This window comes from Manacus vitellinus, unplaced genomic scaffold (genome assembly GCF_001715985.3).
Source record: "Manacus vitellinus isolate BGI_N305 unplaced genomic scaffold, ASM171598v3 scaffold_47_pilon, whole genome shotgun sequence".
Classification (NCBI taxonomy): Eukaryota; Metazoa; Chordata; class Aves; order Passeriformes; family Pipridae; genus Manacus; species Manacus vitellinus.
Window position 1 is genome coordinate 5,818,679 of NW_021940585.1, and position 22,664 is coordinate 5,841,342.

The following is a 22,664-nucleotide window of genomic DNA, read 5'->3' on the forward strand; positions in this document are numbered from 1 at the left end:
TTCAGGGCTGGAGCGAGACCCGCGGATCCCGACCCTCTGGGGCTGGAGCTGAGTCCTGGGGGTGCCTGGAGCCCCACACTGTCCCTGCACACCGTGGGCTCAGTGCAGGGTCTGTGTGCTCGGAGTCACCAGTTGCTCGGTGCTCCAGCTCCCTTGGCACTGTCCTGGACAGAGTGATGGAGTTGCTCTGGGTGCTGGTTTAAATGGAATTCTGCATTGGGTTTGGGATTTGGACATCCCACATCTCCGAGTTTTGTCTCATTCCACCTCACACCAGCGTGTCACACTCAGTGCAGATTCATCCTCCTGGTCAGGAGGCAGTGAAGTGTTTATACCATGGAGAGGTGGGTGAGAGCAGTTTGTAATGGACAATGGAACAGAGCTTGGCTTTATCCCTGGGTGCTGCTCCTGCGTGTGTTGTTCTCATGGACAATTCTCTTTCTGTACGTAAATACACTTTTGCTGGTGCTTTTCCTTAATTTTGATTGTTGGTCTCCCTTACCTTGCACTGTTACAGCACTTTCCTGCCCCAAAGTGCCCCTTTTCCCCTCCAATCAGGCCTGATAATGTTCACCTGTGTCTCCTTTGGGCCGTTCCAAGGAGGACAGAGAGTCCCAAAACATTCTGCAGCTCTACCTGTTTACCTACTTGGACTTTGGCTTTCGGGTGCTTGGTCTGATCTTGCCCCTCTCTTGCACAAGGATTGTGGATGTTTTGCAGAAATGCAGTTCGAAAACAGTTTAATGGTGTATAAAAAGATGAAGTTTTTTCCGTTCTGGTTTTGTTTCCTCTAAATACCTCGGCTTCACCCTCCCTTTGGGTTTTCTTTCAGCCATGCTCATTTGCCTGGAAGAATTTTGCTACTGAATCATTAATCTACCTTTATTTTGTGCTCACATTTGCATATGAAATAATTCATTGTTCCTCTTGTTGTGTCTCCATTTGAAGTCGATTCCCCACGGGGTGTGTTTTTGTTCCTTCTCTCCGTGGAGATTTGCAAGGAGCAGTCAGGAGAGGGGCAGCAGGATCAGGGAGCTGTGAATGAGGTGTGATCCCGTGTCACGTGTGTGACCCGGTGGCGATGGTACAGCTGGGCTTTGCTCCCTTGTGGAGGTATTTGGGAAGGCTCAGCCTGTGTGTGCTTTAGCAGCTTAAATTCCTAGAGCAGGAGAATCTCAAAAGTTGCGGAGCTTTCACCATCTGTGCCTTTCACTCCTTTGTCCTATATTTAGCTTGGAAAAGCAAATAGATTAGGTGCTTTCACTTCTTGCTGCTTCCAGGCAGGCACAGTGCTGGTTCTGAGGGAGAGTGTTTGGAACCCAACATCAGGGGCTCCCTGTGAGCCCCCCGGGGATCAGCCCCTGCTCTGGGCTGGGGCCCTGTCAGCTGCCTGGACATCAGCTGCTGGTTGTGTGTGTGGTTGTGTTTACCAGTCTGTCATTATTCACAGAAGCACATCTAACGCTTTAAAATAAAATCAGTGAGCTGCCTTTGCCTCTTCCTGGTCTTGTTTGAAAGTAGCTTCTTCTCATTGTCTTTTTTCTTTAACCAGTGTCGGTGCAGCCACAGCAGATCCTTGTTCTCAGGGACAAAGGCTGTTTATCCACAAGTCCGCTGCCCCAGCTTATTTCATATACCACCACTGCAGTGGAAATCCCTGCCAAAATTACTTTTATTTAATTGCATTGGAATGGTTTATCCCCTGCTGCCTCTAACAGCTGCTTTGTGACGTTCTCTTTTGGTACACGTGTTGAAGCGTGTGAGCTTGTGGAGTACCAGGCATCCAACAGCACACAGGACATGGCTCCCAGAGGAAATGCAGTGCAGTCCTGCTGCTGTGAAGAGATGAAAGCTGGTGTCAGCAGAGGAACAGCGGGGCTGGGGCTTGGGGGCAGGGGAAGGAGACCACAAGTGTGTCTCGCTGTAACAGGAGCCCTGGAGAATGGCAGCTGAGGAGAAACTCTGGGAATATCAGAAAGAAGGATGAGAAGGAAGCAGAGGAGAAATGAGAGAGGAGTTGGTTTAGGTAACACCAGCATAGGTGTTGCCAGAGAGGAAAACCAGCACAGGAAACGAGACCTGTTTGCTGAGGAGAGCGCAGAGCTGGAGCTGCTGCTCTGGGCAGATGTGTAACAGATGTGCACCACAGAAATTTGGGGATATCAGGCTGTGAATTTGGCAAACTGTCCTCAGGACAGTATGGAGCCACCTTTTTGGGTAAGTAAGATGGGCTTTAGAAACAGAATTAAAAAAACCTGCTAGAGAACAGACCCGTGGCGCAGCCTGGGAGGGTGTAACACTGTGGTGCTTGTCAGTGTAGGTCAGGTACTTGGCCAGGAGAAACAGCCTCGTGCAGCTCCCTGTAATAGTGCTGCACCTTGGTGGAGCTTTCCCTCATTCCCAGGGATTGGGTCGTACATCCCTTTTTCTGGGCGAGGTTGCCTTGCTTTCTCCCCTCTTCCACTTGCAGTTGCACCAGTCCTTGCAGCTGACAAAGCTGCTGGGAGTGGGTAAGTGAAGAGCTTGGGAGGGCCCCTGGTGTATCTTTAGCTTGTTCCAGATCCCTTTGGCAGCAGGAACTCGTGGGTGTCGCAGTGTGGGCTTCCGGGGGCTGCTGTTTCCCAACTTGGATATGAGGATCTCGGAATCCCTTCCTGGCCCTAAAGATGCCTTTGGCATTACCCATTCCACACAGTTGTGCTACTTCTGTGCCAACACAAAGATCTGAGAGCCGGGTCCCAGCCCCAGCCCTGCCTGTTCCACGGGGGGCCTTGGAGCCTTCTGGAACTCAGTGCTCGGAACTGTGAGTCCTTTCCTGCTCCCTGTCCATCCCCCCCATCAGAGTCCTGCACTCAGGCCAAGGCAGGGCAGAGAAAGGCCACTGCAGCTGTGGTCACCCTGCCAGGGGTGAGAGGCTCTCTGGGGCTGGAATGGCAGGGGTGAGATCCCGTGCTCACCTTTCTTGCCCAAGCGCTGCAGCCTGGACGTCGCTGTGAGAGAGCAGAGCCCGAGTTCCTGTTTGCTCTCTTTGCTTCCCCCCTCGCCATGACGTGTTTTGCAGCATCCCTGCGTGCTCGAGAGCTGTGCTGCAGCTGTGCCCTTGCTGCAGTCACAGGATGGCACGTGCAGCTCCTGAGGGCTGCTGGGCACCCTCCGAGTTTGGAAGAGCTACTACTGTAAGAGACGTGTGCTTACCACCAACCTTCAGGCTTCTCCCAGCTTCCTGACCTTGATTACCAATTAACTGGAAGCAATTTAACGAGCATGGTGGGTAAGGAGGAAAGCAAGGAAATTGCATTTGGGAATGGCCTGAGGAAGGTACAGAAGCATGAGTGATTTAGGCAGCAAGAGCCCTGCCTTGGACAGAGGCTCTTCGCTAGAATTGAGACCAAGTTTGCAATTTTGGCTTTAGCTGCCTTAATATCCTTCTTTGGTGATGAGGGAAATTTTTGTGATGATCTCTGAGGTGATCATTTGCCTAAAATAGCTGTTGCAGCAATGGCAAGTTCATGAAACCACAGAGCTGCCAGCGGTTAAACACTGATAAGAACCCCGTTACTTTTCCCTGTTCCTGCCGTTCAGTGGGGGCTGTTTGGCCAGTAACAGTTCCTTTGGTGCCCAGTGCCCCAGAGCACATGGTGGATCCAGAGCACGGAGCAGCTCGTGGCAGGACACCGTGAGGCAGTTTATGAGGAAAAAGCTCTGTCAGGTCCCAGCAGTGGCTGCACCAGCCCCAAACCACTGGCCACGAGCCGTCTCTGAGTTCTTGTGTGCTGTGCCCAGCAAGGCACATGAGGCTGGATGCAAACCCTTTACTCGATGTGTTAATTTGGAAATTTCTTATTTTCCCAGTACATTTTGATGGCTATTTTTTACTTTTAAAAATTTTAATATCAAGGGATTTTAATATCAAGTCAAGACACAACCCCAGCTACAGGTAAAGTAGCACATACCTGCCACTGCTTTGTTCAAGGCAGGGTGGGAAAAAGGAGTGGGCACAGACAGGACGTGGCATTTTCCCTTCACAGAGAGTAACCTCCAAAGTCAGGGTTGCTGTGCTGCTCTTTGCCAGGAGAACTGAGTGGTCAGTTTTACAGAGCATGTGTCAGCTGCTGGGTGCAAGGCGCTTCCAAACACTTCCCCTCGGCTCGAGACACGAGTGTGCCATTTCTGGAATGCTAAACAGACGCTTGTTGCAGCAGAAATAAACTGCACTTGAGTAGCTCAGGAGGAAAATGTGGCTGGAACTCTGTCACAGCAACTCTGGGTCTGCAGAGCTCTGTGCTGGCCCTGTGGAACCTCTCCAGAGCCCTTGAGCCTCTGCCGTGGGAAGGGGCTGTCAAACAGGACTCTCCTCATTGCTCCTGTACTGCCTGAGCCTCCTCTGCAGGTCTTTGGCTGAGTCTGAGTGATGTAATAACCTTTAGTTTCTGCAGGTTGGAACCAGAACTGCAGATTGGATTGCAGGACGAAGAAGTGGGGCTTTGGACTAGTGCATGTATTTTTTCTGTTTCTTCCTAGTTTCCTTTTGTGTATTATTATTTGCTTGAGGTTTAGACTTGGGAAATTCCCTGGCAGCTGCTGAGGGTTTTCATTCCAGATTGGGAGCGTGGGGCAGCTGGCATTTAAATTTCCCTGAGTGTCCAGCTGAGGAGCTAGAAATAGTAAAGCAGCCCCTTTACTCAGCGAGATGGAGTTCAGCTGCTGGCAGAGGCCAAGCCTCTTCTCTCAGATGGGTTCCTGGTTTGCTTTCCAGGTCTCCTGGTACCCCGTGTGGTGCTGTGGGTGTGGACCCAGGAGCACACCTGGTCTGGAGCGTCTCAGCATTCAGAACCCTTCGGAGAAATTTCTGTTTGGGACAAGAAAGTGTCCTCGAGGCCTGAGGGAGGCTGTAGGAGGAGTGAACCGATGTTCTGTTTTGTGTAATGGTTCAGACTCCTGTCTTATCTGCTTGGAAATGCTGATTTTTTTCCCCTGCAACTTTAACTTTGAATTGAAATTCTAAGCCTTTTTCTCTTAGCCATGTTGGGTTGCAGTAGGTGACGTGTAGCCAAGACAACTGATTACTCATCAGGATGTTTTGTGTTTGGCTTCGGGTGGCTGAGAGGTCCAGCCTTTCATTCAGTGCAGTTGAGGCCTGGAAAAACAGAAAGCTGATAATGTAAAGCCATCAGCAGTGGCCTGTGTGTACAGGGCTGTGAGTGTGCCTGAATGCACCCTGATAAGGAGCCTGGGACAGGCTGGTACTGGGGTGTGTGGGAACACTTTGCTGTGGAACTGGAGCAGGACGAAGCCATCGGGCTGATGGTGCAGGGACCTCACTGTCCCCACGGGAAGGTGTTCCTGCCTCCTGGGATATCTGGGGCACACAGAGCTGTGCTCAGTGTGCAGCTGGAGATACAGAGAGGGTTAGAAATGTGGTGCTTTCTGTCTCCTAAACACTTGGGCAGTTTGGTGTTGATTGGATTCCCCTAAACTCTAAATGGGTTTGTGCTAAGTGGGGCTGACACCAGCTCTGTTAGATCTGGGCACCATCTCGTGCTGTGCAATCATTAGTCCCATCCTCTGCTAATTCAGCATGTTTCTCTTCCTCCTCTGCAGCTCTGCCCTTGTCTGCAGTGCCTGCTGTCAGGCAGAGTGGGCCCTGCTTATAGGAAACCTCGAGGAAGTAAAATGGCTTTTCTTCTTCAAAAGGCTTTTAGTTCTTCCTGCGTGTCCTCGAGGCAGCTATTTTCTCCCTTTTTACAGAAGTGTCGCTCACTTGCCCAGTTTTATTTCCTTCCAAGTTATTTTTCAGTTAATCCTCAGACACGTGGGTTGCAGTTAAAGCTTCCACTGCTGCCTTCCTTGAGAGTACCCCTGATTTGGGAAGTCACTGACCTGTTCTTTTAGCAGTTGTGAACGTTTTGTCCAAGTGAACCTGCCCTGTGGCTCCTGAGATAAGAAGTTTGAATGTGAGGTGAAATGACCTATCACAGAGATTTTTGAATTGTAGAAGACTCTCAAGGAAGATGGAAATCCCACTAAATGCCCTGTCCAAAACCAGACCAGGCAAGACTGGAAAAGGTTTTGGGAAGAAGCAAATCTGCATTGGTCAGAATATAGTTGTTGAGGTTTGTTTTTTTCCATGTCCAATTGCTGTCCTTCTGCCACAGTTAGTTAAATTACATATTTGTGTTCCAAATCAAAGCAGAAAATCCTCATTTCTTCCCTTGCTGTGACTCTTGTGAAGGCAAGAACCTGGATCTGCAGCCGTTCCCGGGCCCTCAGCATTGCTGGGCTGTTTTCAGGTGGAGCTCACCAGTTCCCCCTTCCTGCCTTACCTGTGTTTGGAGGGATTTTCCAGCTACTTGCTGCAGCTGTGGCTGGTGTCACTTCTGCCAAGAGATGATGCTGGTCATTGAGCAAAATGAAGGTTGCTGGTGTACAGCTAATTAGTTCTCCCAGCCTTAGTGATGAGGGTATCAATAGAAATACATGTGTGGAGCTGGGGGTGGTGGCTGGAGAGCTGTGGGGAGGAGGCTGAGGCAGAGCCCCCTCCTTGAATACATGAGAAGAGGGTTCCTGGTCTGTGTGGCAGCAGGGTGATGAGACATGGATCTGAGGAGAAGTTTTATGATTTCAGATGTCTTCTGACATTGTCTGTCTGTGCATTTGCTTGGTTGGAGACAGTGTGGCGAGACAGCTACAAATGTAAACATAAATTTATTTATGATTCTGGCCTGGCTTTGGGCCAGCAGTCAGACTGGGCCTAACTCCCTGTTGCAGTCAGTGGGTTTGTGGCCTCTGGATATGCAGGCTGAGGAATGGGGCAGTCGTTTTCAGCAGTGACATCGTATTTTGATATAAATTCAAGCTGATGATTAAGCAAATAGATTTTCAGGGTTGACTTTTGCCAGGGTAATCCCAGCAGGCTCTGAAGGAGTGCTGCCCTGTGAGTTTGCTGGCTCAGTGCTGCTTGGCTTCTGTTTGGGTTGTAAAAAAAAAAAAAAGTGCCAATATCCTCCCGTGTCAGTTTTCCCAATAGCCACTGTTTTCATTCTGCTTTCTCTAAGCCAGCAGTCCCTGCTGCCAGGAGGATGCTGTGGCTGAGGGTGAATGGGGTGAGCTGCCAGCAAACATCCACCACTGTCTGCACTCGCTGCTCCTGCTCCCCAGGACTGACCACGGTGGTTCCTCTTGGGAAGCAGTGGAGACCTGGCAGGGTGAGCCCCAGGTGTGCAGGAACTCTGGCCCCCTGTAAGCCCCGTGTCACTGCAGGTGTCAAAGTGGCTCAAACATGAAGGTTATTCCAAGATCTTGGATTCCTGTACCTGGCAGGAGCTGAGAGTGGGGTTTGGCAATAGGCAACATATCCTGGGGAATTTGGGCTGTGGTTTAAAACAAAGTATTTGTTTCTATTTGAGATTTTTGTTTCCAAAACTTGCAGCTGCTGTTGTCCCAAACGTCGGTGAGGTCTGTAAGCTCTGCTTTGGGGGTGGAATGTTGCATTTTGGTGCATCTAGAATGCCTTGTGAAAGGATTCTTCTGTAGAGTCTGGTAGCACTGGTGGTGGTTTTGGTACCTGCTCAGCAGGATTTCTGCAGCCTTTCCCTGGAGATGGTGACAAAGAGTTATTTGGTTTAGCTGGGTCCTGTTTCATACCGGGCTCTGCAGTGTCCTGTTTCAGCTTTGCTCTTCTTCCACTGTTGGTATTTCTGATATACCTCCACACTAAATAAAAGTGATGCCCTGGTTCAGGCATGTGCTTGTGCCTTTCCTCTGCATTCCCAGCTGAAAGCAGCTTCCCCTCTGAGCACGCTGATCCCGGGATGAGGATCTGAGCCCCGGGGCTGATCCCTCTGTGCAGGTGTGAGAAAGCTGCTCCCCACCCTGAGCTGATCTCTGCCCACAGCAGCCTGGGAGCTTAAGGGCTTTGTATCACCTACCTGTCCAAGCTGTGTTTGCTTTATTCCTAGTACCCAATCCCAAGTGGACACGATGCCATCAGCTTTCAGCAGAGCTGGTTCTCTGATGCAACACAAGGATGCTCGTGTTTGCCTCTGGAGGTGTTTGCTCTAACTCTCTCCCGCGTCTGGGGTTGTGGGTGCTCACAACAGGACTCCCAGCACTAATCACACCCTCTGTGTACCCCTGCAGCTCCCAGCCAGTGGAGCACCTGCTGGAGCACACTCCAGAATGTGCAGTTTCTTGGTACAGATGCTGAGAAGCCGGGTTGACCTCCACCACCCTCCTGGGTGTGTTTAAACACTGATGATCTTTTGCTTTCCTGGGTGAAAAGAATCTAGAGAGTTAAACTGTTCACTGCTGACGTCGTAGTTCTGGGAGGATAAAACTGCTGAGCTGTTGCAGTTAGGCTTTGAGTTTCTTTTGTTTTGTCCTAGGGCAGTTTTGCTGGTTTCCAGGATCCAGAGCTTTAGAAGGAACTTTCAGTTTCTCAGAGTTGAATTTGGTTTAAAACAAAAAAGTCCTTCAAATGTCAAAGTGTAGAGATGTTTTTTTTTCTGGAGCAACCGACATGCCTAGGGTTTAAAAATGTCAGAAGGGGTTTAACGAAACACAAACAGACTCTGGTATTAAAATAGCTCTGAAATGCTCCTGCAGTCCCAGCAGCTTCGCTGGGGGCTCTTTTTAGAGTCTCCTCTTTCTTCTCTTGTAGGTTTACCAAGAATCTCTCCCCGGACAAAATCAACCTGAGCACGCTGAAAGGTCAGGGGCAGCTGACCAACCTGGAGCTGGATGAGGAGGTGCTGCAGAATGTGCTGGAACTGCCCACCTGGCTCGCCATCACTCGTGTCTACTGCAACAAGGCCTCGATCAGGGTGAGCGGGGGCTGCACCCACGGCCCCACTTCAGATGGGTAAAGTTACTGTGCACAGGCAGGATCGTTGGGATTGTGCACTTTGCACACTGGACTCTTGTAAATTCTTCCTCCTTGTACTTTTTAAAGCAAAATATTCTTTTAGCTGACATGAACTGCCAGGTTGCTTAATTGCAGTTGGTACTAACCACAGTTGCATTCCATGAATGCGAAAGTTTTTAGGATGTTGAAGAGACTTTCTATAAAAGAAATATGGTTCTACTCTGCCAAGTGACAATAAAAATGAGTTTGTCTTACTCATCTGATGTGCTCTGTTTTTAGAGTCAGATCTGCTTAGTTTAGTAACAAACATTTGTTCTCCCTCCTACAAGAGCTGCAGAGTGAGCGTTGCTGTATGAAAATAAAATGGAGCCTTTTGGTTTGTGCACAGTCTTCAAAGGACTTGCCTGACTTCCAGTAACAGCAGCAGTTAGGTGTAAACTCTGCAAGGCCAGGAATGTTCTCCATAACAGAATTTGACCTGCAGAATATCTATTACTCGTGACGATATCTGAGATCCAAAAGCTCATCTGGGTTTGTAGATCTGATGTCTGGAATGTCTTGTCTGTGTCTCTGTTTGACCTGGATACAGTGAGACATTGTGGACATTTCTCAGAGAAACAGGGCTCAAAGTTTGGACTCAGGTGGTTTCCTGCAGTTTCTAAAACTTTCCAATGCAAAGATAACCCCTGTAACCTCAACTTCATCTTTTCAGATCCAGTGGACAAAGCTGAAAACACATCCGATCTGCCTGGTAATGTTGCCTCTCTTGTCCCTTTCTTTTCTTCCTCACTCTTTTCAATCTCTTCTACTCGAGAAAAATTCTGCAGAGGGAAACCATGAAGGGCTCAAATTTTCATTTGACCTGAGTCCTCCAGGCCCTTAGCACATGGGGAGCACAGTCCTCTTTGGCCACGAGTGCCCCCTCATGAGATCCCCATTTCACTGCAGGATGGAGCCAGACGAGCTCTCAGGGAAGTCCAGGGCAACCTTGTGCCTGTTTTTGTTGTTCGTTTTCCCCACTTCTGGGGTTTCAGGTTACCCTGATCTGGGCACTGCTGGTGTGAGAGCTTTAACACATGAGACTCTTGGAGAGGCAGGAGGCTCCAGAGTTGGTTGTCCCTGTGCTGGAGTCTCACACCCCAGGCTGGTGGGCTGAGCTGGAGGCTGGGTGTGGTGTTGAAGGCTCCCACGTTGTGTCTCTGCAGTACCTGGACAAGGTGGAGGTGGAGATGAGGACGTGTGAGGAGCCTCGGCCGCCCAACGGACAGTCCCCCATCGCTCTGGCTGCTGGCCAAAGGTGAGACCCTGAGCCCTGGGGCTTCTCCCTGACGTCCTGCTGGGCTGTGGGGCCTGCTGGTCTCCCTGAGTCACCTCCCTGCACTGTGCCTCTGATGTTGCTTCTAAACCTGTGTGTGAGCCTTACCTGTGCCAGGCCTGTTGTCTGACGGGTGATGCCATGGAGGGCTCTTCTCTTTGCAGTGAATATGGCTTTGCTGAGAAGGTCGTGGAGGGGATGTTTATTGTTGTCAATTCCATCACCATCAAGATCCACTCCAAGGCCTTTCACGCTTCTTTTGAGCTCTGGCAGCTCCAAGGCTACAGTGTCAACCCCAACTGGCAGCAGAGCGACCTGCGCCTCACCCGCATCACCGACCCACAGAGGGGAGAGGTGAGCACTGTCCTGCCCTGCCTGTCACAGCCCCCACTGGGACCACCCCAGCCCTGGGGCCCTCAGGCTGCTGTCTGAATTGAGTTTGTATTGGGATCACAGAGGAAAAGTGTGGTGAATGATTTTGTGTGGCTTTGTTTCATTTCACATCGTCTGAGTGTTTTGTTTTTTTTTAAATCCTCGAAGTTGTGAAACTCTCAGTGTTTTTCTCCTCCTGGGCAGGTTCTGACGTTCAAAGAACTCACCTGGCAGACACTGAGGATAGAAGCAGATGCCACAGACAATGGTGATCAGGATCCTGTCACTACTCCTCTGAGACTCATCACCAACCAGGGGAGGATCCAGATCTCTCTCAAGAGAAGGGTGAGAGTCTCCTCCATGCTCTGCAGGACACAATCTCGCTGCCTGGTGCAGTGATGATATTTCCTCCCACATTCCTCAGCAGCTCTTCTTTCCCTTCAGAAATGTGGAGCCCAGGCTGGTGTGTCACTCCATGTTTTCTGTCAGAGGCAGCTGTGTCCTTACCAAATGTCAAAGCAGTTTATTTCCCAGGGGAGGATATCATGGATGGAGCGAGTTTTTCAATCTGTTTGAACATCCCAAGGAGAGCTGTCAGCTCCGTACTGGGAGTTGAAAGCCTGGCAGCCTGATTTTTAGCTGTCAGTGGAAATGTGATGATTAAAAAAAAAAAAAAAGAAGAAACTATCTCCTTTTTTTTTCCCTTTTTTTTTTTCCAATTTTAAACCAGCGAGCAGTTTGCCTCCTAAAGAGAAGGTGTCTTTGACTACTTTCCACCTGAGAGGAGGTGCTGTGGACATCCAGCAGATAACATCCCAGAGGAGTTTCAGAGCAGCCTCCCTTCTTTCTGTATGTTATGAAGGCTCTCTGTCTGTGGTGGCAGTTTTTGAAGTCCCTGTCTCCTTGCTGTTGCAGACCAAAGATTGCAATGTGGTGGCCTCCAAGCTGATGTTTCTCCTGGATGACCTGCTGTGGGTGCTGACAGACTCCCAGCTGAAGGCAATGATGAAATATGCTGAGTCCCTGAGCGAGGCCATGGAGAAATCTGCTCAGCAGAGGAAAAGCTTGGCTCCAGAGTCTGTACAGGTGAATGAGTTTGGAAGTTGGGCTGCCAGGGAAAAGGGGTAGTTTCTACTTCTGTGGCATCTGTCCCATGCTCACAGGGTATCCCCTGATGGGAACACATGGGCTTCCCTGGTATCAGGTGAGTGTCACATGGACTGTGGGCTGATGAGGAGCAATGAAGTGACCAGAGGAGTGGGATTCATTGCCAATAAAATGCGTTTTCCAAGTCAAGGAAAAGGGAGAAGGAATATTGCAGCTGGAGTCAGAAGCTCTGGGGAAGCAGAGATGTGCACATGGTACAGTGAGATTGCATAGGAGGGATTGGGAATATTTGGCCCTTTTGGCCCAGGAGTCTTAAAGCATCTTTCAAGAGAAGTGAATTGCAGCTGGCAGAGCCACAGACAAAGAGCTTTGCTCATGAAAACATAGGAAAGGGAATCCCAATTCAGTTTCTATAAACAGGCTGGAAGATGACATAAATTGCTTAAGTGCATTATAATGCCCCTCTCTGTTTTCCCCTCTCTCTGAGCTCTCACCGAGCTTGTCTCTCTCCCACAGGTGACCCCACCTGCTCCCAGTGCCCAGCAGTCCTGGGCCCAGCCCTTTGGGGGCAGCCCCAGCCCCAGCAGCATCGGGCAGTACTTTGACAAGCACGACATGAAGGAGTCCTCGTACCACCTGCTCATCTCCCGCCTGGACCTGCACATCTGCGACGACAGCCACGCCCGGGAGGCAGGTGGGGAGAGCAGCAGCAGGGACAACATCACCCCAGGCAGTGGTTTTCTGGCTTGGAGGGGGTTGGAAAGCAAGTTTGGAAACTCAAAAACTGAGTTTTGCAGTTTGGGATTTGGGGTTCTAGGTCTGGTTCTTACCGTATAAACTGTAGGCCGGTTGCGTTCAGGTGTCCTTGCCTAGGACAAGATTTTGATACAGCTTTCTAGAGATGGTACCCTGATCCTGGCCATGGTGTCAGTCAGTCAGTGGTGGCAATCAGAGCAATGTAGTTGTGATTTCTCCTGGATCAGGACTCAGATTGCAGGGCTGACCACTGTTTTCTTTGTTCTGTTTCCCACAGGTGCTCTGAAGCATGGGATGCTGGGAGGTGCCATCCAGCTCACCTTCAGGAGGATGGCTTTTGACTATTATCCTTTCCACAGGGCAGGTAAGGAGCCTGTGGCCTCACAACTTGAGGAGGGGGATATAAAGAGTTTGAAGAACAGTCCTGCTCTATGGCTTCAGGCAGAACTAGAAGAAAGGAACCTCGGTTTTTAAAGCCAGGATGTTTGCTTTCCCACAGGAGATGCCTGCAAGCATTGGGTGAGGTACAGTGAAGCAATGGAGACACGGGGACAGTGGGCAAGGAAGTTGGTCAGTGAATTTCAAAGCAAGATTGAGAAGCTTTATGAAGAAATGGACCCTGCCTTTGCCAGGACTCCACTTTCCCCCTTCAAAAAGAAACCAGGTAATGGTATTTGATAAAACTAGTGAAGCAGGACGTAGTACCAATTTTGCTCCATCCAGCAATATCTCTAGTTGCTCCTCCCCAGCTGAGCAAGCTGATTTGTTGATGCAGAAATCCATAGTACTCTAAAAATCATAAATATAATGTCAAAGGAAAGTGGCTGTCATTCTGGGGTAGCTCTGCAGCAAGGATGGATGGGCTGCAGTGGTCCCTTTCCTGGCTTCTTATTGAGTTTCTCCATAAGTGAGTTTATAAGGATGAAATGAAGTACTTAAGACCTGGCTGAAGAATGTGTTCTCTTGCCACAGAGCAGACTCATCTTTCACAGTGTTCTTCCTTCAGAAGTCCTGAGGTTTTTTCCTGCCCAGCTGTGTTCATCTGTTTCTAATTTTGGGGCTGTTCATTCTGCTCAGTAAGCACAATAGGTGTCGGTGCTGAGGGTGGAGTTTGATGCAAAGGAGGTGACTAAAACCCTGCTGGTTCTGCTTGTCTGTCCCCACAGACACCCCCCAGAGCCCCCAGACGAGCCCCCCGGAGAAAGGCCGAGCCCCTCCCACGAGTCTGCCGCGGCTCCGGCAGCCGCCCTGGCACCGGCTGCGCTCCAGCTGCGTCCTGGTGCGCGTGGACGACCTGGATGTGCACCAGGTAGGGAGCTGAGCAGGCTCTGGAGATGTCCGGGGCACTTTTAAAAGAGAAATGTAATCAGATATGACTTAAATAAATCATTTGGATCCCGTGCCATCCAAGGGGAACCGAGCCCTACCCCGGGAGCCCGGGCGCCGTTAGGATGCTGCACGGGAAACTTCCCACCCAAGTGTGAACTGCTGGGAGTTTTCACGTTCAGAGGAAATTGCATAAGCACAGGTTTCTGCCCTCTGTTCATATCTAAGCTTGCACCAAGCATTAGGCAGGCCCTCAATAAAAGATCCCATACCTTTGAGAAGTCCATGAGGATGTGGATTTTTGACAGAGGATAAGTCTTACCTCAGGCTTTCTGACCTGGGACAGAGTATCCCTATCCTGGATCAGGCCCTACACCCATGTGCCCTGTATCCTCTCCAAGAGCTGGTTTTGCTTTTTGCAGCACCAGATACTACAATGGACTTACCAACGTGCTGCAGATCTTGCAGACAGCTGTGATAGGTTTCATTCTGATTGCTCATGTCACCTAATTCTGCTTGTCATGGCTCTTACTAGCAGTGACAGGAGACATAAAGAACTAAATTCCCTCAAAGGAAAGGAGTTGGCAATATCAGCCAGTAGAAGAAATTTTTATTTTTGTTTGAAAGCAGCGTATGTTTGATGTGTAAATGAGGTGGATTGAATACAGGTGACTGTGGGGTTACTGGGACACTTGGGTTTGCCGTGTCTGAGTTCTGCACAGCTGCATTCTGTTGTGCTTTCAGGTTTCTACAGCTGGGCAACAAAGTAAGAAACCCTCCACCTTGGTTTCATGTAGGAGAAAATTCTTCAAACTCCCTGACCAGGTCTCTGCAATCCATATTGAATTCACAGAGTATTACTTCCCAGACAATCAGGACTTTCCAGGTAATACACCAAGGTTAGCACCTTCTTTTATAAGTTTCCTTAAGAATCATCAGTCTTAGTTGTTTAGGTGTGTTAAACCCTAGATATTCTCTGTCCATCATTGTTAGTTTCCTGACGTTTGCCTTCCTAATTTTAATTTTTTTTTTTGCCTGTGGGAAGGTGGGATAAAGTTTGTACATAGTGTGGATGCAGAGCTGTGCTTGCAAAATACCGTGAGTAGGAAGGAATTGCAGCAGCTGCTGCCTGCCCAGCTCCTGGTTCTGCCTTACTGGTCAGCACTGGAGCAGGGCTGTGGGGTGCTCTGGGTACTCTGCAGCTGCTTTGATGGGAGACCTGGAACACCTCATTTCTCTGCCTGCACCACAGCTACTCCCTTTCAGAAATAGTCTCCCAGGGTGGTGAAGGCCCTGCATTGGTGCTGTCAGTGCAGATTCTGCACTGAGCTGTGGAGACCTGAGGGGCCTTTTCTGCTCTTATTGATCTGTTCCATTCCAGTTCCGTGCCCAAACCTGTACGTGCAGCTGAACGGCCTGATTCTCACCCTGGACACAGCAAGTGTGCTCTGGATCAATCTCTTCTGCCTGGATCTCTATCGCAGCTTGGAGCAGTTCAAAGCCATCTACAAGCTGGAGGACTCAGGCAAGCGTGATGAGCACGTTGATGTCCGACTGGACGGTTTCCACCTGAAGGTACCATTCCTTTCCTCCCTTCCCCAGCCTTCGGTGTTCTCTCCCTCCCTGTTGTGGAAGGCACACGAGACCAGGACACAGTGAGGAAACAAATGCTCTGACTTTCCTCTGTCTGCCACCTGTGCTAGTTCTGTTTGGTCTGTGGGCAGTACAGCGGGTGCTCAGGTTCTCACGCAGAATAGGCAACGTCTCTCTTCCCCACGTAGCTCAACATCCCTGTGGATAAGAAGGTCACGGACCATCGGGATCGCCCGCAGAGCCTCTGCGTTGGCACGTCAGAGGTGACGGCCACCAACACCCGGCACGGCCCCTCCTGTGGCTGCCAGGACCTGCAGAGCCTCTTCCGGAGATTCGCGGGCTCGGAGTTCTTCCACTCTGGCTACACCGAGTTCCCCCGGGCCCAGGGCAGCTTCAGCCTCCTGCACACCCTCTTCCTGCGCCACGCCTACCAGGTGGATGACAGGCCTCAGAAGCACCCGGGCCTGCCCCAGCTGCTCCACAAAACCTCTGCCTCTGAGGATCTGTGGTCTGTGAACTTCACTGAGCTTGCCCTGGGCTTCGAGGGGGCTGAAAGCTCCAAGGGCAGAGCCCTCAGCTTTATTGACCCTTTTCCCCTTTCCATTTGGGCCTGCCTGCCCAAGAGGTGGAGGCAAGCTCAGATATCTAAACGACAGGAACTGGCTGCCTCTGAGGTGAAAATCAAGCCTTCTGCCAGCTTTAGCAACCACTCAAAGAACGAGAACCTTTCCAGAGAACACGGCATTTGTCAAAGATCAAAGACTGACCAGGACCTGAAGAACATCTACAAGGCCCCAGAAGCAATGGATGTCTTGGGAGAATCTGACTGTGAAGTTGATGATGGAGTAGACAGTGAAGAGCTGGAAGCCTCTGCTGATATCCATGTGCTCATGTCCTCATCTGTTCATGTCAAAGTTCGGCTCAACCACTACCAGTACTTGGTGCTGCTCAGGATGAAGGAAGTTCTGCAAACACTACAGGAGCAGCTGGCCCAAGATACCCAGGAAGTGACTGGGTGTCCTTTAGATCCCATGTCTGCTTGTGTGGGAGTTATGTTCCACAGTGCTGAAGTGGCCCTGCTCATGAACCCTGCTCCAGGGTCTGTCCCGGAAGGCAGATCCCTTGACTCGGACACAACCAGCCTGATCGAGTCTGAGCTCTCTCCTTCAGACAGCAAGGAGGGGCTGGCGGCCGAAGAGAAGGAGCTGAAATCAGAGAGCAGCTCAGAGAAGGGAGTGTGCAGCTCCTCGGAGCTTCCAGAGGACAGTGAGGTCGGGAGTACCAGTGCCAGTGTCCTGCCAGAGTCACTCCCAAGGTCTGCGAGTGACGGAGCTCTGAGCGCAGCTCCACGTGGTAAGGACACAGAGGAGAAGGGCTTGATAGAGGAAGCACATGAAGCTGTGGAAGCCCTGGTAGCAGAAAGACCAGCAGAGACCAGCAGCCAACCTCAGAGCCCCCCTGCTCTCCCTTCCAGCCCAACCTCGGATGTGCAGCCCTCGGGCAGCGGAGGCGTCGCCCTCGATGTCCAGGCAGAGCTCATCCCACTGAGGAACATCGAGGTGGAGCTCTCCAGTGCTCTGCACATCACCAAGGATGCCACAAAGGAGGCTCTGCACGTGACAATGGACTTCACCAAGGAGGCCATGTCCCTCACCAAGGATGCTCTGAGCCTGAGCCGGGACAGGATGACCTCCACCGTGCAGAGGATGCTCTCCCTGCCCCCTGCCAGGTGAGCACCACGGGCTCCCAGGGTGCAGGAGGGGGAACAGAGACTGAACTGCTCCCCCTCTTCCCATGTCCTTTGGGTTGGAGATGAGTTAAGTCTCCATCTCCTGGGGCTGGTCTGAGGACACTAAAGTCTGACTTGCAAGAGGTCAGAGTCCAGCCCAATATCCATGTAACCTGCAGGCTCAGGTGTCTGCCTTTATCACTGGTTTGTGTTGGGTTTTTTGCAGGGATTCTGTGCCCAAAGCAGAGGAGGGAGCAGTGACCCCGGGCGGGGGCCGGATGCGTTTCTTCTCCCTGAAGAGAACCCCGTCCCAGCACTCCTTTGACACCACGTCCGTGGACGGGAGCGGCCCCGAGGACGGGCTGTCCTTGGACAGCGACGGCAGCGACGGCTTCGTGCTGCTCACAGACTCTGGTACGAGCCCTTGGCTTCTCCTCTCCTCTCCTCTCACAGTGATGAACAGCTTTGTGCCATGGGCAACCCTTCCGTGCTGTGTTCGTGTGGAATTGCTTTTGAAGGCCATCAGTAGTTCCCCCCCAGTGGCTCCTTCTCCTTTTGTAGGTGCTGTTTCTTTGAGATGAGGAGTGTAAATGAGTGGGGGGGTGACCCTGCACATAACACGATGTCCTGAGGCCATAGCAGAGCAGGGGCTATGACTGTGCCAGTGGAGGGGTGTATGGAGTGTTTAGGAATGGTTTAGGAAGGGCTGGCTGGATATAGAGTACTCTGAACATCTTTCACTTCAACTCTGTATTGCTTAAACTCATCAGAGGAGCAGGAGAGAGTTCTCCAGAGGATGGTATAGGCTGAGAGGCCATGAGATTCAGGCAGATGCTGACATCAGGACTTCTCAAAACCAGAAAAAGAAGTGGAATCGAGTTTTGTTGTTACTTCATTTCAGAACCCAGCCTGGACCCTCTTTCCTCGAGGCAGCTTCCTCAGGCCCATGGTGACTCAGGCAGCAGGACAAGCCTGGTGGCCGAAGATGAGGGTGGATTGTCCCCGGAGGTGAACAGCTCCACGTCCCAGAGTGAAGACCCCAGCCTGCAGCTGGTCAGTCTGGCACTGGGGTTCTGTCCCTGAGTGGATCTGGAAGTGAACCAGAGAGATGTTTGTTGTAATCAATGAGCTCTTGGTGGCTGTTTTCAGGTGTCTGTCCTCGTGTTGAAGATGAATGAGGTGAACTGTGGCATAGAGGCACGAGGGGATGATTTGTCTGTGGCTGTACAAGTGATGAACGTGGTTCCAGAGCAGCTGAACAACGTGGGGATGTGGCAGTATCTGCGTGGCTACGTGGGTGAGACACTGCTCTGGGACTCAGCTGCTTTTACAGCTGTGCTCTTAGAACTGGCTTTTACAGCAGCCTTGCTCGGGGAATATTCCAGTAACTGGGACCTCAGTGTTTGGGGTGGTTAGGACTGAATACAACTCAGCTGCGAGGGTTCAGATCTGCATTTCAAAGATGTTTCCCAAATGCCTGCATAGCCAGGCTCTGTGGGGCTTAGTAATCATTGACTGGGATTTTTTTAATTCCTGCTAGGCTGCACGAAATGAATTAAAAGAGTGAATAAAGCTATCTAGGGAAACCCCAAAGTTATTCCTGCTCTGAGAAAAATGCTTTTGGTCTAGGGTACCTCCCCAGGGCTAAATTTGAATTAAAAAAACCCAACCCAAACCCCAAAACAATCAACCCCCCACCCCCCAAAAAAGGTAACTGAACCCCTAAGTAAACAAACCCCAGACAGCTCCAACATGGATTCATTTCAAGTGAGAGATGATGTCAGACTGAGGTCACTGTGAGCTTGGCTGCTCTCTGCAGCTGGGCAGGAATGGGCTTTCCAAGATGCCCTTTCTGGGTTTAGACCCGGCCGCTGGTGCCCCGCTGTGCAGTGACACCTCTCTGCTCCAGCTGTAGGAGCCCCGGGTGTGGAGGAGCCTGCAGCCCCCGTGCCCAGCCCGCCCCAGCCCCAGCTGTGCCTGCGCCTGGACGGGGGTCCCGCCGCCGCCGCCCACTCCCCGCTGGCCGAGCGGAACGGGCTCCTGCGGGTGCTGCTGCGGGGCTGCCACACACAGCTCGGCATGTCCTCCCTCACCAGCCTGGGCCCCTTCCTCGAGGATGAGATCATTCCAGAGGTGATCCCCATGGAGATAGAGGTGGTGGATGCCAAAATCACGATGCAGGTGAGTGTGTGGGGAACCAGAGATTCCTCCCGGGATGGCAGCCAGGGCAGAGCTCGCTTGGAAGATTCTGCTTGAGAAGGGACCCCATGGGATTCCTAGGGGCCTCTGTAGAACTTCTGTTTCCCTGAGACTGGTTTTGCTTCTAAAAACTGCCTTAGGGATGAACGAGGAACCCAAGGGAGCTGTTGATTACTGCTCACGTGCAGCCTCTTCATGCAGCCCTTCTGTGGGTGGGTGCCCTGGTGAGCTCTGGCAGGGCTGCTGGGCAGGAATGCTGCTCCTGAGGAGGGTGCAGGCGAGGAGAATCCTTTCCAGAGGGCCAGAGCTGTCACAGCAGCTCATCTCCTCTCTGCTTTGTGTTTTGCCAGGATGACAGCCCCCGGGTGTACCCCACCTCCCCTGGCCCTGTCCCCATCACCCTGGCAGTGGATCACGTTGTCGTGAGGCGCAGGGACGATGGTGTGTTCTATCTCACAGGTCAGCAACATCCAGGAGCTGGTTGTACTGTCCCTCTGCACCCTCAGGCTGTGCTGGAGGAGACTGGAACTGAATGATGGTTGCTGCTGGGAAGGATGGGCTCCGGGGTGGGAGCAGTCCCTGCCTCTGTTTCCTAGTGTGGGAATTCATACTTGGTATTTCCTTGAGCACACACAGCCAGGACCCCTTTCTGCCCTTCCCTTGCTTTAGTTTCTTCATTTTAAAATGGAAAAGAGAATTTTGTTTCCCTGCTTAAAAAGGAGGGGGAGAGAGAAGAAAAAAAATATTATTCTTTTTGTGCCAAGAGCCCTCTTATGTGAATGTCCACACCTGAATGTGTTCTGTTGCTTTCCAGCTCCCCAGGGGAAGGACTCACTGAAAGAGGAAAAACCTGTGTCAGTTCCTGAGGAGCAAAAGGCCCCAGCAGAGTCTGTCTTGGCAGCCCCAGCAGCAGGAGCACATGGGCTGCAGGTGAGTCATTGCTGCCTGTTGCTGTCTGGACAAGGAGAGAGCTGGCAGGGGGCTGGAAATTCTCTTTGGCCTTCATGTGTTTGCAGTCCCTGGCAGGTGTGGTGAGCTGCAGGAAGGGAGTGTCCAGGGGAGCAGCCTGTGCCTCCTCTTATGGGAGTTCTGAGGAGTGAGGGCACCTTGCCCAGCATAAACCTTCCCATTCCCTTTCAGAAACCTGGTTGTTTTTCTGGTTGGGTCCATCTTCCCACTGTGTCCAGTTCCTTGTTCAAAAAACAGGAATAGAGAGGTTCCCACAAAGAGAAGTTGTGTCATATGTAATTCATCTCAAAAGCTCCTGCTCTGGTTCTCCTCTGAGCAGGTCACTGTGCACCTTGGAAACTCTGCCTTGTTTTCTGTTTGTCTCTTGTAGCTAAAGCAAGTGCCAGAGTTGCAAAGGGAGCTGCAGACCATGAAACTGGCCCTTGCAGAAGCCAACATGGACAAGGCTCATCTTCTGCAGGAGATCAGGAAATACAACCCCCTGTTCCAGCTCTGACAGTGCTGGCACTGCCAGGGAGCAGGGACCAGCACCAGCACCACCAGGGCAGGTTTGGTCACGTCGCTGCCAAATGGGTCTGATCCAGGGACTGAGACCAGCTGGGACTGCACAGGACTCAGAGAGGGAGGGAGGGAGGGAGGCCTGGCTGAGACAAACAGGGAAGGAATGAGGAGGAGTTTTCTTTGCTGTGTTCTGGCAGTGCTGCACTGAGCCAGGGCACTGCTCAGCCTGCAAACACAAGGTCAGATGTTGGGGGGAGAGAGACACATCCTGTGTCTCCTCATCCTTTCAGCCTTCACCTTCCATGGTGACATCTAGAGAGGGTCCATGTTGGGGTTTCTGCTTCTTTCACCCTCCCTTGTTGTGTTCTTGCCCAGTCCTGCTCACCAAGGGACATGGCAGGAGGAGGGTGGTCACTTCAGCACCTGGGGAGTGACAGGACAGGGGTGGCAGAGGGCTCAGGGCTCTGCTGGCTCCTGGAGGGAGGGACAGGAGTGCAGAAGGGATTTCCCCCTGTGGAGTGAGGGGATACAACTCACTATCCCAAGAACAGGGTCAGGATAGTAAAGAAATCCCTTCAGATTTCTTTCTCCACCAGTAATTCCTTGTGTGGAGACAGTGTATTAAACTTAGTCCAGTTCATTCTCACTTAATCCCACAACATTTGGCTTTTTGATGCAGAAAAACAAAGGAATTGATTCCTTACAAGGCACTGTTTAAGTTTACTATCAAAGAACAGGGGGGAAGGAAGTTGGTTCAGTCTCAGAGTGAGATGACCTGTGTAATTTTTGGGGTGCACGTTGTCCTCACAGCTTTGTGTGCCGGAATTCCGGTGGGGAGAGGGAACAGCTGTGACCCCTGAGGAAGGAGCTGCTCCTGCAGGGCCGTGGGGGTTTGTCAGCACTGAGCTCCTGTCTGGGGGAAGTGCTTCAGCAGGACTGTTGGTCTGTGGCCAAGGGGGCTGCTTGGGCTGGGACACATTCCAGAGCCACCTGCTCTGTTCCCGAGAGGAAAACGCACTTGGAGTGGGTGTCAGGGGCACTGCCTTCCCCAGCCCTCAGCAGCGAAGGCAGTGCTGACGTGTCAGACCCCTCTGCAGGGAGTGACTTGCTGTGAGCAGCTCCCAGAGCAAGGCAGGAGGTGACAGAGCCTCTCCGGATCCAGGTGCTGTTGGAACAGACCCTGGGAACTGCCCAGAGCCTCCGAGCAGAAGTTGGACTTTGCTTTGCCAAACCTTTGTGCTGCTCCCTCTCCCCTGGGGAGCAGGAGCTCCGAGACTGCTTGCCTGAGGTGGAATGCAATGGTGTTCCTGCTTTTTCTTTGCTAATTGCTTGAAAATGGAAGGTTTCTCTTCTGCTCTTTCAAATTTTCATGATGTTTTGTTTGGGTGGGGAATGAGTGGGGTGCAAAGGGTTTGCTCTGCCTTGGTGCCCACCTGCAGGGTCCCACAGCTCCTCCCATGTGTGCAGGCTGAGCACAGCTGGGGCCAAGTTGTTTACAGCAAATTTCTTGCTCCAGCAACTCAAGTCAATGGGTTTTGTTGAAGAATTCAAGCGTTTCCTTTGCTTTGAAGTCCCAGTAAAAAGGACTGTAACCCAAAACCCACAGGCATGGGAGGACAAAACCTCCGGGATCTCCATGGATCACAAGTAGCAAAGTTTACTTTGTGGAGCCCCTTATCTAAGGACTCATCCTCTGTTCTGGTGAGAGCCCACGGAATCCTGCCCACCACAGGTGCTGTGGGAGAGCCCGTGGCCTCAGCACCTCTCTGGGGCAGGAGCAGCTCCGGGGGCCTGGGGACGGGGGGAATGTGCAAGTCTGAACTTGAATTTGAGTTTTAGCCAGTATTGGAACTTTGTTGCAGTTTGTTTCCACTGATGCATTTATTGGTTCTATGAACCAGGAGCAAAATTAAACTCCTTAACCTCCTTCCAGG

General features: G+C 51.4%; 1 protein-coding gene across 1 annotated transcript; it reads left to right on the top strand.

Moving 5' to 3' along the window:
- The first annotated feature begins 8,659 nt into the window (after positions 1 to 8,659).
- UHRF1BP1 (UHRF1 binding protein 1) lies at positions 8,660 to 22,094 on the top strand. The gene is made up of 20 exons (XM_029962527.1): positions 8,660 to 8,822; positions 9,576 to 9,614; positions 10,069 to 10,160; positions 10,343 to 10,532; positions 10,755 to 10,895; positions 11,466 to 11,636; positions 12,174 to 12,351; positions 12,691 to 12,777; positions 12,913 to 13,077; positions 13,580 to 13,722; positions 14,484 to 14,625; positions 15,121 to 15,314; positions 15,521 to 17,061; positions 17,288 to 17,475; positions 17,963 to 18,114; positions 18,211 to 18,358; positions 18,971 to 19,242; positions 19,611 to 19,719; positions 20,075 to 20,190; positions 20,600 to 22,094. The coding sequence occupies exons 3-20, from the start codon at positions 10,093 to 10,095 to the stop codon at positions 20,723 to 20,725; spliced, it is 4,131 nt and encodes a 1,376-aa protein (XP_029818387.1). The 5' UTR covers positions 8,660 to 8,822; positions 9,576 to 9,614; positions 10,069 to 10,092; the 3' UTR covers positions 20,726 to 22,094.
- Positions 22,095 to 22,664: the final 570 nt, after the last annotated feature.

Bases quoted from the DNA above. Each gene is read 5' to 3' on its own strand.
- UHRF1BP1 (XM_029962527.1), top strand. From the start codon at position 10,093: ATGAGGACGTGTGAGGAGCCTCGGCCGCCCAACGGACAGTCCCCCATC. The intron at 13,723-14,483 runs GTAGGGAGCTGA...TTGTGCTTTCAG, and splicing joins ACGACCTGGATGTGCACCAG to GTTTCTACAGCTGGGCAACA. The intron at 19,243-19,610 runs GTGAGTGTGTGG...GTGTTTTGCCAG, and splicing joins ATGCCAAAATCACGATGCAG to GATGACAGCCCCCGGGTGTA.